This window comes from Papio anubis, chromosome 4 (genome assembly GCF_008728515.1).
Source record: "Papio anubis isolate 15944 chromosome 4, Panubis1.0, whole genome shotgun sequence".
NCBI classification, from domain to species: Eukaryota; Metazoa; Chordata; class Mammalia; order Primates; family Cercopithecidae; genus Papio; species Papio anubis.
This window is the reverse complement of record NC_044979.1, coordinates 99,072,705-99,088,137: the sequence shown is the minus strand read 5'-3', so window position 1 is coordinate 99,088,137 and position 15,433 is coordinate 99,072,705. Positions and strand designations below refer to the sequence as shown.

General features: G+C 39.3%; 1 protein-coding gene across 5 annotated transcripts in view; it reads left to right on the top strand.

Moving 5' to 3' along the window:
• CPVL (carboxypeptidase vitellogenic like) overlaps positions 1 to 14,763 on the top strand; it is a 205,553-nt gene extending 190,790 nt beyond the window's left edge. For all 5 annotated transcript variants that reach the window (XM_009203175.4, XM_021935228.2, XM_003896159.4 and 2 more), the window contains one exon: positions 14,512 to 14,763. In XM_009203175.4, the coding sequence (XP_009201439.1) occupies positions 14,512 to 14,622 (111 nt within the window). In that variant the 3' untranslated portion in view covers positions 14,623 to 14,763. The remainder of the gene's footprint in view (positions 1 to 14,511) is intronic.
• The last annotated feature ends 670 nt before the right edge of the window (positions 14,764 to 15,433 follow it).

Sequence of the window (15,433 nt, the reverse complement as noted above, 5' to 3'; positions counted from 1 at the left end):
GGCCTGAAACTACCACAGTTGTATCCAGTTTTAACCTGACTGTAACAAACAGACTGTCTTGTCAAAAGGTAGTAGTAGCAGAAAGGGATGGGGCAGTGTTGGACATTTTGCTATATGACAGCCTAATAGGAAATAAAAATGGCTGAGTTGAGTAATGAGTTGTTTCTAAAGTATTGAGTCCCTTCTAGTTTAACGATAATCTGAAACATCCCTGTTGACAACAAACGAGGCGCATCCAGCTTTTTTTTCTTTTTCTCCTGTTTGTACTGAGCTTCTAACATACGGAAGACAGGAAATATAGGAGCTTACATTTAGAGAGTAAAAAACTATCAAAACGAACCCAAATATTTGGCAACTTATTGCTCTTCTGCTGTCCAGCATGGAGATGTGGGTATTTATTTTTGTTTCTAATATTTATTTTTTTATACAGCAACCAGAGTCCCAAGGTTTAGATTCTGGCACCAGCTCTGTCATCTTAGAGCTGCTTGCCAGAGGGGAACTTCCCACTTTTGACTTTGTTTCAGTTCAATTGCTTCTCCATGCCTTCCCCACATACTGTTTTTCAGACATGGGGCCAATCTCATCATCTCTATGCAGGGGAGAAGAAAAAAGCACAGCAGAGAACACGTTAAATTTCCTAAAGATTCATTTTTGCAAGGATGGCAGCATCAGCAGGTGGTTTTTCTTTTCTTTTTTTAAATTTAAAATTGAATACATACCAAAGAATATTTACAGTGCTGTGTAAGATAAAACAGTGATAAATGAACACTTTTGCACTCACCAGCCAGTTTAAAAAATACAACATTGCCCTTCCCAATTACCCCTGGAGGTAGACTACTGTCCTGAATTTTGCTTTTATCATCCCCTTTCTTTTTGCTTTGTTAATAGTTTTACTGCAGATGTACATATCCATATATAATATTTTATTTTTCATGTTTAATTTTATAGAAAAGGAATTATTTTGTATGTATTTTGCAAAAACATACTTTTGCTATTCAGCACTGCATGTGAGATTCACCCATGTTGATATGCTCAATTGTGTCTTATTCTTTTTCATTGCTGCATAGTATTCCATCATATAAGTATTATTCACCCATTCCATTGCTGATGGACATTTGGGTTGTTTTCAGTATTTTGCTTCTACAGATAGTGCTGCTATGGACATTTTTGCACATATCTCCTTGTGCCTGTGTCAACCTCACTAGATAATGTCAAACTGTTTTTCCAAATTGATTATTCTTGGCAGTAAAGTATAAGAGTTCTGATCATTCCATAATCTCAGCAAACACTTGGACTTGCCTCTAGTTCTTTCACTGGAGCTTGTTAAATTACAGGAAGGCTTACTGTCCTTTCTCATGTCTAAAAGTCATGGTTTATATTCTCTTTCCATGGCTGTCTCCTGTCTGTTTTGTTTTTTTTTTTTTGGAATGCCATCAAATTAAAGGACTCTGGCATACACACACACAGTGAAGGTGGAGTGGACATTTTACATCCAAGTCCGTTTTTCTTCCTGGGTGTCCTGTGCTAAGGTTGGCTAGCGAACTATCCAGCTCAAAAAAAAAAATCAGAAAGTTATTCCCTTAGCACCTTTTCAATTCAGCTCTGCCAACAGTGGCTCAGGAAGAAGCAGCAAGTAAATAAAATCAACAGATTTCAGCTTATGCCTTGGGTTCGCCAGCAATCCCCAGAACACAGGGAGAAAATGAATCTTTTTCTCACAGAATTCCTCTCACTTCCATCATTTTTCCATGGAAACAACAAGGTAGAGAGTTACTTTGTCGAGTTGCTTTGCTGTGAGTCTTACCAGAAAATGAAGAATAATAGTAATTGGCAAATATTACCCACCCAGTTCCTTAGCTAGCACTTCTCACATCTGCTTTATGACATCCTTGCTGGCCTGATTTTATTCATTTCCTAGTGCTCAGCATAGAAACCACAAGAACTAGCAAAAAAGAAAAACACTGCATTATGTAAACCAATAAAACTAGTGAGCATTTTGTGGACATTAAAAGAAACATGAGGGCTATCCCACATTATAAAGTTCAAAATGCAAGTTTTTGCCTTGTGGTATTTTAAAAGTTTTAAGATGCTATTCAAGAACACTCTGAATGACTGTTTTAAATTGTTGTTTAAACTTTTTTTCCTTTTCCAATAGCCCACTTGGCTGGTCTTAACTGATCTGCTTCCTCACCAATCTGCCCTCCTCTCTGTGCTTTTTCCAAAATGCAAGTTTAATTGTGGTTTTTTTCCTTGTTTAAAACTGCTCACTAACTCTGATACCTTCAGGATAAAGTCCAAAGTCTACCTGGATTAATGAAAAGATTTGATCTGGCCTCTGTTTCCTTTCCCAACCTTAACTCTTACCCTCTCCCTCCTTTGCAATTAAAATGTTGAAAAACAAAATACCACATCATCCCCCAAACACGCACCCAGAAATTCACATGGGATTCCCTCCTCTTGCCTTATAAGGCCCTTTCTACTCCTCTAACACACCTGGAAAACTCCCATTTGCCTTTCAATCTTGGCAATCTTGGTATACTTGATCCTTCCCCAGAATACCTCCTTCTCGGCAACTCTCTCCATCTACGTACATCTTCTATTGTATGTACTACACTGGGGTTTCACACTTCAACTCTTTAATTGCCTTCCTCCTTTCCTGGATGCTGAGTTCCTTGAGGACAGGAATAATTTATTTTTAAAATACTCATTTATTTTTGTAGCATACCCCTTAGCACAGTTCATGGCACTGAGTATTTAAATGTTCAGTGAATTAAACTCAAATCGGCCTCCCCCTCATTCCCATGCCCCTCTCCTTTGCCTCTGACTGTGTGTGTGTGTTTTAATACTGCATCTCTCAAGGAGTGCTATGATTGTTCACCAATTGTGCACACCAAAGTATCTTGGAGGAAACAGAGTAGACGTGCTGAGATAATGAACAGTTCAAAATACCCTTCAAACTGAAGCCTGCATTGTTTATGTCAGCTAAAGACTATTTCCTTTCTGTGTTGCATGGGAGAAAAAATGAGAAATATTCTGGGACACGAATTTATAAGAGTTGTAGAAATTTCATTACCTCAGTGCTGACTAGAGCATCCTCTCCTTTAAAAATAATCGAATTCCTGGTTTTTGTTTTTTCCCCTTCTCTTAAAAACCACACAGCTTGCTTCCTGAAGACAAAGGAAATAATAAACAATAGCAACTCCCAATTTGACTCTGATTATTTGCCAAGAGTCTTCTTAGTGCATGTGGTTCTGTTTCATTAGAGAGAACCGATTAGCATAAGAAGAATGCTTCTAAATTAAGCTACTCAAATATGCACTTAGTTAGTACTCTGGAAGCTAATTTATTGCATTATTTAAAATATAAATTGGCTAGCAAATCTGTTTATTGAGGTATAACAGCTAGGCAACAATCCATAACTTTCTCTTGGCTGTTGAGTGGTTTTTAATCATCTATTGAAATTTAACAGAGAACAATTTCATTAAATGGAAAGAGGATAAATACTAAGAAGTCTATATTTTAGAGTATTATCCACACATGGAGAATGATATTTGAGGAACAACTAGGGAATTGGGGTTTGCTTTTTAAACAGTAACTTTTTGTTGTTTTAATTTGAAGTGTAACCAAAGACTCAGAAAATCACTTGTGGGGATGTTAAACAAAGCAAGAAATAAACAAGGCGGACGATGGAGTGGCGTAGAGAAATAGAGGGATGGGAAAAATTGTGTTAACATAGTGCTACATTGTCAATTAGACTAAAGCAGTACTTTTGCCTTGTACAGCTTTGGGGTTGGCAGTAAAAACTGTGTACCTTGTTTTATTTTAACAAATGGCATCATGAAAATATCATGCTATTTGGCAATGATATTTGCCAAATCTAAATTCTGTATTCTAAATTCCCAGAACCTAGAGACATTTAGGGGTTCTGGGGTCCCCTTAGGCTGTGGGTTGAGAACATAGTTGAATCCAGATACCTGTCTGGTCTGGAGTTGTCCTAAACAGATCAGCTCTGGAGCATCTCACGGTGTTCTGATATAAATGGAAGCGTCTTGTAGATGTTGTAGCATGGCCTTGAAATTCTATCATTGTCAATTATGCTAGAACTCAGTGAGGGTAGGCAGAAGTGGAAACAAGTGACAGGCCTTTCTCACTTTTCTGCAAATTTTTGAAGTTTGGCTCATCTGATTTCTGGACCCAAGGTTTCAAAGAAGTTTTAGACCTTGTAATTTACGATAGGTGGATGTTCCTTAAGTTCACCTTGGAAAGAAGAAGAATGTCAGAATGTTTCCTCTTTCCCCAGGACAGCCAAAATGTCAGAGAACCAGGAGTCTGAGGGGAAACTGAGGAGAGAGGGCACTGATTTGTAGTGTTTGCCAATTTCCATAGTGTAAATACTCTCACACAGCCAATTTCAAGCTACCAACTTCATACCACTAAACATGGAGTCGGGCAGCAATGTGCACAATTGGCTCTCCTGATGCAGTGACAGGGAGTACCTGCACACTGCTGCTAAAACTGTCTTGCATTGCTGTTTGCAGGAAGTAAATCTTTAGCAGGTTAGCTGGCTCTTGTTTCCATGGTACACAGAAGATGATGAGTCAGGATCTAAGTCCTTGCAACACTCCTGGCGAGAGCATTTACTGCTATAACCTCTGCCCCTTCCTCCCCCACTCTTATTCTGTCTTCCAAAAGAAAACTACAAATGTAGATCATAAAGCTAGATATTGAGTAAGTATAAATAATGAACTGGATTGTGCTTTTTATCCTCTTGTGGATATCAAATATAAAAACTGGACAGGGAAGGAGAGAATGAGGATGGGAAATCTTGATTACTTTTTAATTGCATCAAGTCCTATGTGGTAAAGTGGGTTCCTAAAAGGGAAAAAGATGGAACAGTTTTTTGCCATTCTGCTAAGACAAGTAAGGTCTTGCTTTCCTGGCATTTCTGTGTAGGAAGAAGAGGGTGTTTGGCATTGCATGTGGTGAAAGGGGAGAGGAGACAGAGGGAAAGAATGGGATGGATCATGGCATTGGCAGGGATAAAACTCACTGCAGACACAGTTGAGTGCAATGACAGAGGTTTGCTTTCACATTCAAGCTGCTTCATTAATTTAATTGGGGCCTTTTCCAAGGAAAGGGAGGATTCATAAAAGGGAAATCAAAGAAGCCTGGAAAAGAAACATTTCCGCTTCTGAAGACTGTATTATAATCGTTTTTTCTGAAAAAGTAATGAAGTTATATTTATTAGTGTTGTAACTTCTGCTCTTACTCTGCTTCTTAAAGGGAAAAAAAATATTCTGTTGGTCATAAAAACTCAGATGATAGTAGTAGAGTGACCATTGGTTGAGTCCTGTTATCTTTCTAATACTCTGGCACATGGTACAAACTTAAGACCTATTTGTAAATGGGCCAGCCGTGATGGGTAATCCAGCACTTTGGGAGGCCAAGGCAGGAGGATCCCTTGAGCTCAGGAGTTGGAGACCAGCCTGAAACCCCGTTTCTACTGAAAATACAAAAAATTAGCCAGGTGTAGTAGCATATGCCTGTAGTCCCAGCTACTCGGGAGGCTGAGGCACAAGAATCACTTGAACTCAGCAAGCAGAGGCTGCAGGGAGCCAGGATCACACCACTGTACTCCAGCCTGGGCCACAGAGAGAGACCCTGTCTCAAAAAAAAAAAGAAAGAAAAAAAGAAAAGAAAGAAAGACATATTTGTAGACCGGGTGCCCTGCATCATTTTATAGGTATTGTCTCTGAATCCTTACAAAAAGTTAAATATTCATAGAGTGAGCAACCATTCCAGATTGTCTGACCCTTTTTTACTTTTAGCACTCAAAGCCCTATGTTCCCAGAAACCTTTTGGCCCTAGGCACAATGGGACAAGTGGTCACCAAAATTCTTATCCCTATTTTACAAATGAGAAAACAGAGATAGTTCAGTCATTATGCCAAGGTCTCAGAACTGGGCTCAAACCTAGAGCTGCCAAATCCCAAGTCCATGCCATCAGGCCAAATGGCTTCCTACTATCCTGTACTCTGCTTTTAGATTTTCATTAACTATAATGACCAAGGAAAGAGAAAGCTTCAACTTTAATCATTCATCCCAACCTTGCTGAAGTTAACACAGAAATTCTTGGAGTCAGTATAGAGAAAATTTTCCATGACTTTTTTTTTTTTTTTAATAGACACATTCAAAGCACATCTGACTGATCTGGTGAAGGCTAACAGATTTGACTGAACAGTCTTCACCTCTCAGGTGTTCATTCTGTATCTCTCTAAAAGGAAGGAGCGTATTATTTGACCACAAGATTTCTTCTCATTTGAGTACCCTGATTGTCAGAAGTCTGTTTCTCATATCATGCAGTAATGCCTCTTCCACTTACTCTCATCCTTTTATCCGATCTCTTATTTGGAAGTCATACTGCCCTCCCCTTTGACCACTATTAACTTGATAATAATAGATTATTTTATCTATCCTTTATGTTTATGTAGAGATTATGACATATATCCTGGTTTAAGAAAGTCAGTTTTGAGTCAATACATTTACCATTGTCCAGATATAAAAGTGTATCTTACAACAGGGGCCCCCAATCCCTGGATCACAGACTGGTACCTGTTTGTGACCTTTTAGGAAGCAGACCACACAGCAGGAGGTGAGTGCAGGCAAGCATTACTGTCTGAGCTCCACCTCCTGTCAAATCACTGGCAGCATTAGATTATCGTAAGAGGAGACCCCTATTGTGAACTGCGCATGTGAAGGATCTAGGTTGTGTGCTCCTCATGAGAATCTAATGCCTGATGATCTGAGGTGAACAGTGCCATCCCCAAACCATCCCCCACTCCCCACCCCTGTGCATAGAAAAACTGTCTCCCACAAAATTGGTCCCTGGTGCCAAAAAGGTTGGAGACTGCTGCCTTACAACACTTTAACTCACTTTACACCATCTTTGTGCAAATACTGTCTTTTGAAAAACTTCTACATAGTTCAAACTCCAGAAGACATTATTAATTATTGATACTCCTTACTTCTGTTCACATACGTAAATTCTCAGCTGCTATTCATTCTCCTCTGCATTTTCATGTTTCCATTACGGACAATTTTCCTTCTGTCTGAAGAACAGTCTTTCATACTTCTTTTAGTGCAGGTCTGCTAACAAAAACGTTTTCCAATTTTTTCTTTCCTTGAAAATATCTTTACAAGGCCTTCATTTCTATAGAAGTCCAAGGTTGGCAGATATTTTATTTCAAAACTTTCAAGATATTATTTCACTGCCTTCCAGCTTTCATTGTTTCTGTTCAGTAGTCAGCTTTCTTGCTTCTTTGAAGGTACTGAAAGTACTGTTTCCTTTTCTATGACAGCTTTCAAGATTTTCTCTCTCTTTGGTTTTAGCAAAATACTATTCTGTGTGTATGTCTGTGTGTATGCACATACATATACTATAGTATAATATACTATTACTAATATACTGTTATGTGTACTATGATGTAGTTAGTTTGCTTTGTGTTTATTCTATCTAGGATTCATAGAGCTTCTCAAAACTGGCTTGGTAACTTTTGTCAATTCTGGAACATTTTCAGTCAATATCTCTGAATGTTACTATTTATTTCTTTTGCCCCATTTCTTCCTTACTTTTTTTTTTTTTTTTTGTATTTTCCATACCTTTATTCTCCATGCTTCATTTTGGATATCCTCTACTGACCTAACTTCCAGTTCATATAGTGTTTCTTCTACCATGCCTAATCTATTGCTAAAACATCGATTGAGTTCTTAATTTCAATGAACAATGAATGAATAACTTTTTAAAGAACTTCCATTTGATTCACTTTTATATATTCTAATTCTCTTGTGAATCATTTTTCTGTACCTAACATCTTGTATATTTTGTTCACAGTTACTTTAAAATGTGTACCTGGTAACTCTAATATCTGGATCACTTGTGGTCTCTGTTATCTTTTTTTCTCCTTAAATTTTAGTCATTTGCTCTTGTTCTTTGTCATGCCTACTAAATTTTATTAAATGTTGAAGAAAATGTACAAGAAATATGTGAAGAAAAGTGTTATTCTTCTTCCAAAAGGATTCAATGTTTTCTAGAAGGCAGGCAGAGTAGAGGCATTATCACCTTGATTCAGTCTGGGATTGAGATGATTGATTCAGTGCTTGATTTCAAGGTTTTTGAGGACTAACGTGTTTCTGGTTTTTCATTACTTCCAAGGCATTGTCTTTCATGGAACTAATGGAAAGCCTGTAGTGCTTACCAGTGCTGTCCCTCCTTGACAGGCTTTTACAACTCCAATTTTTGTCGTCGTTGTTCTTTCTTTTGGGGTTTTCTTTGTTTTTGTTTTTTGGTCTCTCAAGCACCATAAGACTAATGAGCTTTTCATTCTCTTATCTGCCACTTTTGACTTGGCGTCTTGGTCAGAGAAGCTTTAAAACTGGTGAATTTCCCAAAGGGAAAAGCAGCACAAAATGTTAGGTTCACTTCCTTGTGATTCTCTTTTCTCTATGATCGTGGCCTCTCTCGAGGCTTGGTTGCTCTCTGATACCTCTAAAGAGCTTATTTTCTTTTTAATTCAGCTTATATTGTTTTCTATGGAATGAGGTTGGTTTGATACAAGCTTTATTGTGTCACAGTCAGAAGCGGAAGTCCTAAATTACAAACAGTATTGTTGCAACTGTTTAAGATGGTGTACATAGGAAACCCCTTGGGGATGCTGTAAAGGAGTACATGCTCTAGGAATGTATACCATTATGATGGCTACATGTGGGTCTCCTGAAGCACTTAGAAGCTCCTTTTCTCCTTCTGTTCAATAATAACCATTTGCTACACCGGAAATGCACAGTGGGAGACCTCAAGAATCGTTTCCCTGAGTGCTGTTGAAGCAACTCCCAGCCTTGATCTCTGCTGTGGTTTTTCATTCTTTCAAAAGTGACTTATTGCATTCTTTGTTAGGAAGTGTCTGCTAACAAGCTTTGGCTTGTTTTTTATTCTCATTCCTAAGTTCCTTTTCAATATATTTTTATTTGAATGCTGTTTATTTCTACTTATAGTTAGCGTCTGAAAGCAAACTAAAATATAAGATTTAGTAAATGTGGAATGGAATAAAAGTAGTGAAAAGAACTTCCATGTAAATCAGAAACCACAACAAGCAAGATTCTCTTGAGGGTATGCATCATTCTATACTGGGAAGCAGAAACAATAAACCAATCCTGCATATTCTGCCTCCTAAACTTGCAGCTCCCATGTGGCTCTTTTCTCTTTCCTGGTGAGTAGCACCACCTTTGCAAACTGGCCCATGTCAGAAGCCTGAAATGCGGAGCATGTGTTGGGGATGGGGTAGAGAAAGTCTCACTTAATCTTCATATCGGATTAATCACTGATTTTGTTGGTTCCACCTCACCTCTTCTCCTTCCCCTTTTCCCCGTCTCTCCCATGAGCCCACATCCTCTCACCTGATTTGGTAGTCTCCTAATTTGCCTCCTTGTGCCAGTATCACTCCCTTCCAAATTAGCCTCCTCCTTAGACATTAAGTCATTTTTCTACAATGCAAACATAAGCACGTCACTACCCTACTTAAAACCCTCTAGGATATATCCAGAATAGGCAAGTCTATAGAGACAGAAAGCAGATTAATGGTTGCCAGGGGCTGTTGGGGAGAGGGGAGTGGGAAGTGATTACTGATGTATATGGGTTTCCCTTGGGGTGATGAAAATATTCTGCAACTAGATAGTGTGAATCTACTAACCGAATTGTACACTTTAAAATGGTTAAAGTGGTAATTTTATGTTAAGTGTATTTTACCACAGTTGCTTTTAAAGCCCGACAGGATAAGGTCCACTCATCCCAGCATGTCACTTGGGGCATCACATGGTCCCGCTAGTGTCTGCCTGTTCATCTGTCTCTTCTGTTTCCCTCTATTCCCGGACGAATGGGACGACACACAGACTGCTGCACGTGCCCGCAGCTTCACGCCCCCCTGCATTTCCACGCAGTTTCCTCTGTCTGCGGTGATCCCTGTGCTGCACGTGCCCGCAGCTTCACGGCCTCAGCATTTTCACGCAGTTTCCTCTATCTGCAGTGATCCCTCCACCCCCACCCTACCCAGCATTCTCCGTCCAGTGATCTCCTTCAAGACCCCCAAGAAGCTTCCCCTGACACATCTACATCAACAAGCCCACTGTGAACTTCCCTCTCTTTTCTGTCATCTAAACAGGCATAACTGGGAAACCTTTACTGGCAGGTCTGTGTTTCTAGTTCCATGGAGAATTATATCGTTTTCTAAAAAATAAAGTGGAATGAAGCTTTAAAGTGTTTGTATAACCCTGTTGAAATTAATGACACACTTGTGACCCCCTGGAACATCTGGAACACATGAGGTTAGAGGCTACAGCTATAGTGTGGAGGCACCCAAAATAGACAGCTCTATTCAGGGAGCCCTGAGATTAATCTTGTCACATTTAAATATGTAATTACAGCCCCGCCACATTTTGTTACTCACCTCTAAAAGCTGCCGAGTGATCTGTATCTTTGATTTGTGAATGCTGAGTGGCTTAACTATAAACGACAAAGTGGTTTATTTTTCCACACTCAAAAATATATTTATTTTTGAAGTTAATATCAGTAAAATGCTGTATGTGAATCTGCTTGAGCGAACATGTTTTGTTTGGGAATTTTGTGGCATGTGAAACAACCTTTGTTCCTTAACGAGCTTTCTTTTCCCCCAATCTTAATGACACAATTTACAATGTCATTGGGTCATTACACATGGCAGCTCAGAAATTGGACCAGGGTCAGGTAGGTCACTGAGAGGAAGAGTAAGAACACCTGACCCCTTCAGCTCTCCTTCAGCACTTGATAATTATGGACAGGGAAGGTGTGTGTGAGTGTGCGTGTGTGTGAATAAATACCAGGAGACTGGATGCCCAGGAAGTGAGGTCATGAGTAGGTATTAAACAGATTTCTACTTGTATTCATGAGTAGGCGTTAATGAAATTACCTTGATGTAAACAGAATTCCCTGGTTTGCCACAGAATAGAAAAAATTATCAACAGTAGTTCTCAACAAGTAGATGGAACAACAGCATCAGCATTGCTTTGGAATTGTTAGATATGCAAATTCTTAGGCCCTGTCCTGGACCTTCAGAACTGGAGAGTCTGGAGGTGACGCCTCACAATCTCTTTTAATGAGCGCAGGTGTTTTTATGCACGTTCAAGTCTGAGAGCCATTGCTTTGTTTTTTTTGTTTGTTTTTGAGGTGGAGTCTCGCTCTGTCGCACAGGCTGGAGTGCAGTGGTGCTATCTTGGGCTCACTGTAACCTCTGACTCCTGGGTTCAAGTGAGTCTCCTGCCTCAGCCTCCCCAGTAGTTGGGATTACAGGCATGCATCACCACACCCGGCTAATTTTTTTTTTTTTTTAAATTTTTAGTAGAGACGGGGTTTCGCTATCTTGGCCAGGCTGGTTTCAAACTCCTGACTTCAAATGATCCACCCACCTCAGCCTCCCAAAGTGTTGGGATTACAGGCGTGAGCCACTGCACCCAGCCAAGAACCATTGTTTTAAACAACCTTTTTAAACCAAGGTTTTTTATGAAAATGTAGGAACACCATGTTCTAGGGTAGTTAGGTTCACATAGGCATAGATACATATATATTTATTGATTTATACTTAGAGATGGGATCTCCTTTTGTTGCCCAGGCTGGAGTGCAGTGGCTCAGTCAGCTCACTGCAGCCTCAAACTCCTGCACTCAAGCGATCCTCCTGATATAGGCATTTGGATTTTGGATTTTGAATATAGATAAGTGTTGGAAGAATACTGAAAATGACCAATATTTACTGAAGACCATCCCAGGTCGGGCACTGTACTAAATATTCCAGGGACGTTATTCCACTAACTCCTCACACAACTCACAACTACCCTATGAGGTAATACTTGTTTCCCAATTGTAAAGTAAAGGAACCTGAGGCTCAGTGAGGTTAAGTTCCTTGCCCAATGTCACACAATGTGCAGTGCCTCTCGCCATGCTCCTGCACTCTGACTTCTGAGCCCGGGCTGTGAAGCACTGTGCTATCCTTTGTTTATCCTTTGTCAGCTGCAGCACTGGTTCTGGGGGCAGGATGACCTTTAGCTCTCGGATATTCAATTTATTGCTGTTCCGGACCATTGCTGCCAAACTCATTTCCAGTTGAAGCAGCTGGGTTTTGTCACACATAGGACTTTGTTAAGTGTCCTCAGCTGAGCTGAAGCCACACAGAAATCACTCATCAGATTCCTGCCAGGGCCAGAGATACAGATGAAAATCTGCAGGAAGAAATGTGTAGCCTGGGATTGCGGGGCGGCAAAAGTTTCCCTCTAGAGTCCTATGAAGGGGTTCTTGTCACACATGTTTACTTTCAGTTTGTGATAAAAAGTGGACATGTTGGGTTTCCAGTTGCAAGCTTGTACACAAATGGTCGATGGGTTTCGCTGTCATTGCAGTGAGGCACACATGACCTTTGATCAACTGCAGCAAAACACAAAAGTTTCACATTTGCATGTGAAAGAGTTAAGTCTGGTCCCACATCTGCAAATGAGATCTGCCTCCCTCACTGTAATATGTGAAATACAAAAATATAGAAAATTATCTGTTTATATCTGCAAGATTTTTTTGTTTCATCAATAAACCTCAGAGGGCTATTGAGAGGTGAATAAAAATGTTCCATGACTAAGCTGCGAAGTCCAGTTCAAAGATAAGGAATGATTGTGTGAGTACTAGGATTTGATTAAAAACACCACACCGGTGTTTGCATCAGAAGTCAGGGTTCTAGCTAGTTATCTCACTTACAGTTGTGTGACTTGGACAAGCTACTAAATGATTCCAAATAGCTCAGTCATCTCAATGCTCATGTGAATGGTGCTCCCTGCAGTTGTGCAGTGCACAGTTTGTATAGCTGCGAGCTGCAAGGTAAGTATCATCTAATAGTGTTAATCCTACTTACCGCACATCAAGGTTGTAAGATGGAATGTGTTGGGAGGCAGGGGCAGATTTTCAATATAATAAATGCACTATCCAAATATACTTTTTCTGCCTCAGTTTCCTTCAGATTGAGACAAGTAAAAGAACCCAACCTCTTAGGAAGGGCCTTGTGAAAGTGACGTTTAATTGCTGATTGTGATTCAGCAGCTAGAAGTTACTGAAAGTGATGCCCTTTTTGCATATGTTTATTCACTTCGTTCTCTGGTACCTCCTGTGCATTCTCCACATATGGAACAAGATACCTCAGGCCAGGCTGACCTCTCCTGCATGTAACTTCCCAACCCTCAGTGTCAGTCCTTGCCCTTCTGGCATTGAATCATGACAGCTTCCTGTTTCCCTCTACTTGGAATATTAGCTGATGCTAGAGGCTTAATGAGTACAGAGACCAGTCCCCTTTTGTTGATTTGAACTCGTCATTAGAGATGTTTTAGGAATGCTTTATATCACCCAACAAGGGCTTGAGTTACATAGGTGTATGCATTTGTCAGAAGTGGTGAGTCTACACTTAAGACTAGTGCATTTCATTGTGTCTTCACTCAAAAGAAGAAAATCTGTAAACACATATTGAACTCTGACGAATAATGTGATGCTGAAGTGTTTGGGGGAAGTGCGCTATGTGCCCACTTTGAGATGTATCAGAAAGATAAGATGGATTAATGGATGGGTGTGGGATGGAGAGAGGCACCCTTATGTGAGAAAGCAAGTAAAGTGAATGTTCAGGAGAGACTCAAAATCATCACTATATGAATTGTTTTCAAATTTGCTATGTTTTAAAATATTTTATAATCTAATATTAGAAAGAAAAAAAAAAGAATGTTCTAACTCTATGCTGCTCAAAACATGACTTTCTTTTATTTCAAGTGTCAAGGTTTTTTTTTTTTTAGAGATGGGGTCTCATTCTGTCACCCAGGCTGCAGTGCAGTGCATGTGGCATAATCCTAGCTCACTGCAGCCTCCAACTTCTGGGCTCAGGTCATCCTCCTGCCTCCATCAAGGATGTTTTGGTTTCTTTATTTTTTTTGAGAACCAAAATTTCCGCTTTATTACTGATAAAGGCTAAGATGGAAGGTATGGCTCAGTGTGAGGGACAATTGGGCTGGCTAATTGAAGGGTGGAATTAAGTAGACAATCCACCCCATTGCAGGCAGACCTGACATACCCCAGAAGTAGTGGGCTGGAGGTCGGCCTCACCAGGTAACAGCTGCAGCCCAGCACTCCCAACTGCGGGGAGCAGGCAGATCACTCTCAAGAGGAAAAAGACAAGGAATAATTTTCAATTTTTACACTCATGAGAAATGAACACAACTTTGCGTAAAATTAACTAAGTTTTAAAACTTTTCTACCTTAACATGCCTATTATTAAAGCCTATCCAAAGGCATGCATTGGGAGAGTATGTTCTGTATTTCATGTGAGTTTTAAATAGAGTTTAATCTGAATGAAAACTTTTCATGTATTTAGAATATCCATTTCTCTAAATTTCCGTTCTTTTTCTTTTTAAGGTAATTATTCGAGGTGGAGGACATATTTTACCCTATGACCAGCCTCTGAGAGCTTTTGACATGATTAATCGATTCATTTATGGAAGAGGATGGGATCCTTACGTTGGATAAACTACCTTCCCAAAAGAGAACATCAGAGGTTTTCATTGCTGAAAAGAAAATTGTAAAAACAGAAAATGTCATAGGAATAAGAAAATTATCTTTTCATATCTGCAAGATTTTTTTCATCAATAAAAAGTATCCTTGAAACAAGTGAGCTTTTGTTTTGGGGGGCAGATGGTTTATTATAAAATTAACATGAGTACATGAGTAAGATTTACAGGATTTAACTTAAAGGATGAAAGGAATGGATGATGTGACACTGAGACAAGAGGTATAAATGAAAATTTAGGGTCTTGAACAGGAATTTTTAGTTTCTTCTAAGAGTAAGTGAAAAGTGCAGTTGTAACAAACAAAGCTGTAACAGCATCTTTTTCTGCCAGTAACGGAAGTTTGGCATGCCATGCATATGAAGGTGTTTGGAAATATTATTGGATAAGAATCACTCAATTATCATCCCAGATAAATGGATGAAGCTATAATCGTTCTGGGGAAAAGATTCTCAAATGTATAAAGTCTTAGAACAAACGAATTCTTTGAAATAAAAATCTTATATATAAAAGTAATGATGAACCAATTCTTGATAAGCAGAGGCTCTTATGCAGAGAACCAACTTAATCTTTGCCTTTTCGTTTTCTTTTTCCTTCTTTGAGTTTGAGGTGTACACACTTCTCAAAGAGCCTGCAGGCTACAACATTAGTTATAAGAGCCATTTTAATTTGGGCTTCAAATTCTCTACTTCTTTTCCCCAAATAAAGAACAACCTAATTTTGTATCATTGTTAGAATATCAAAAAAATTAAGATAAGCTGGCATCAATATAT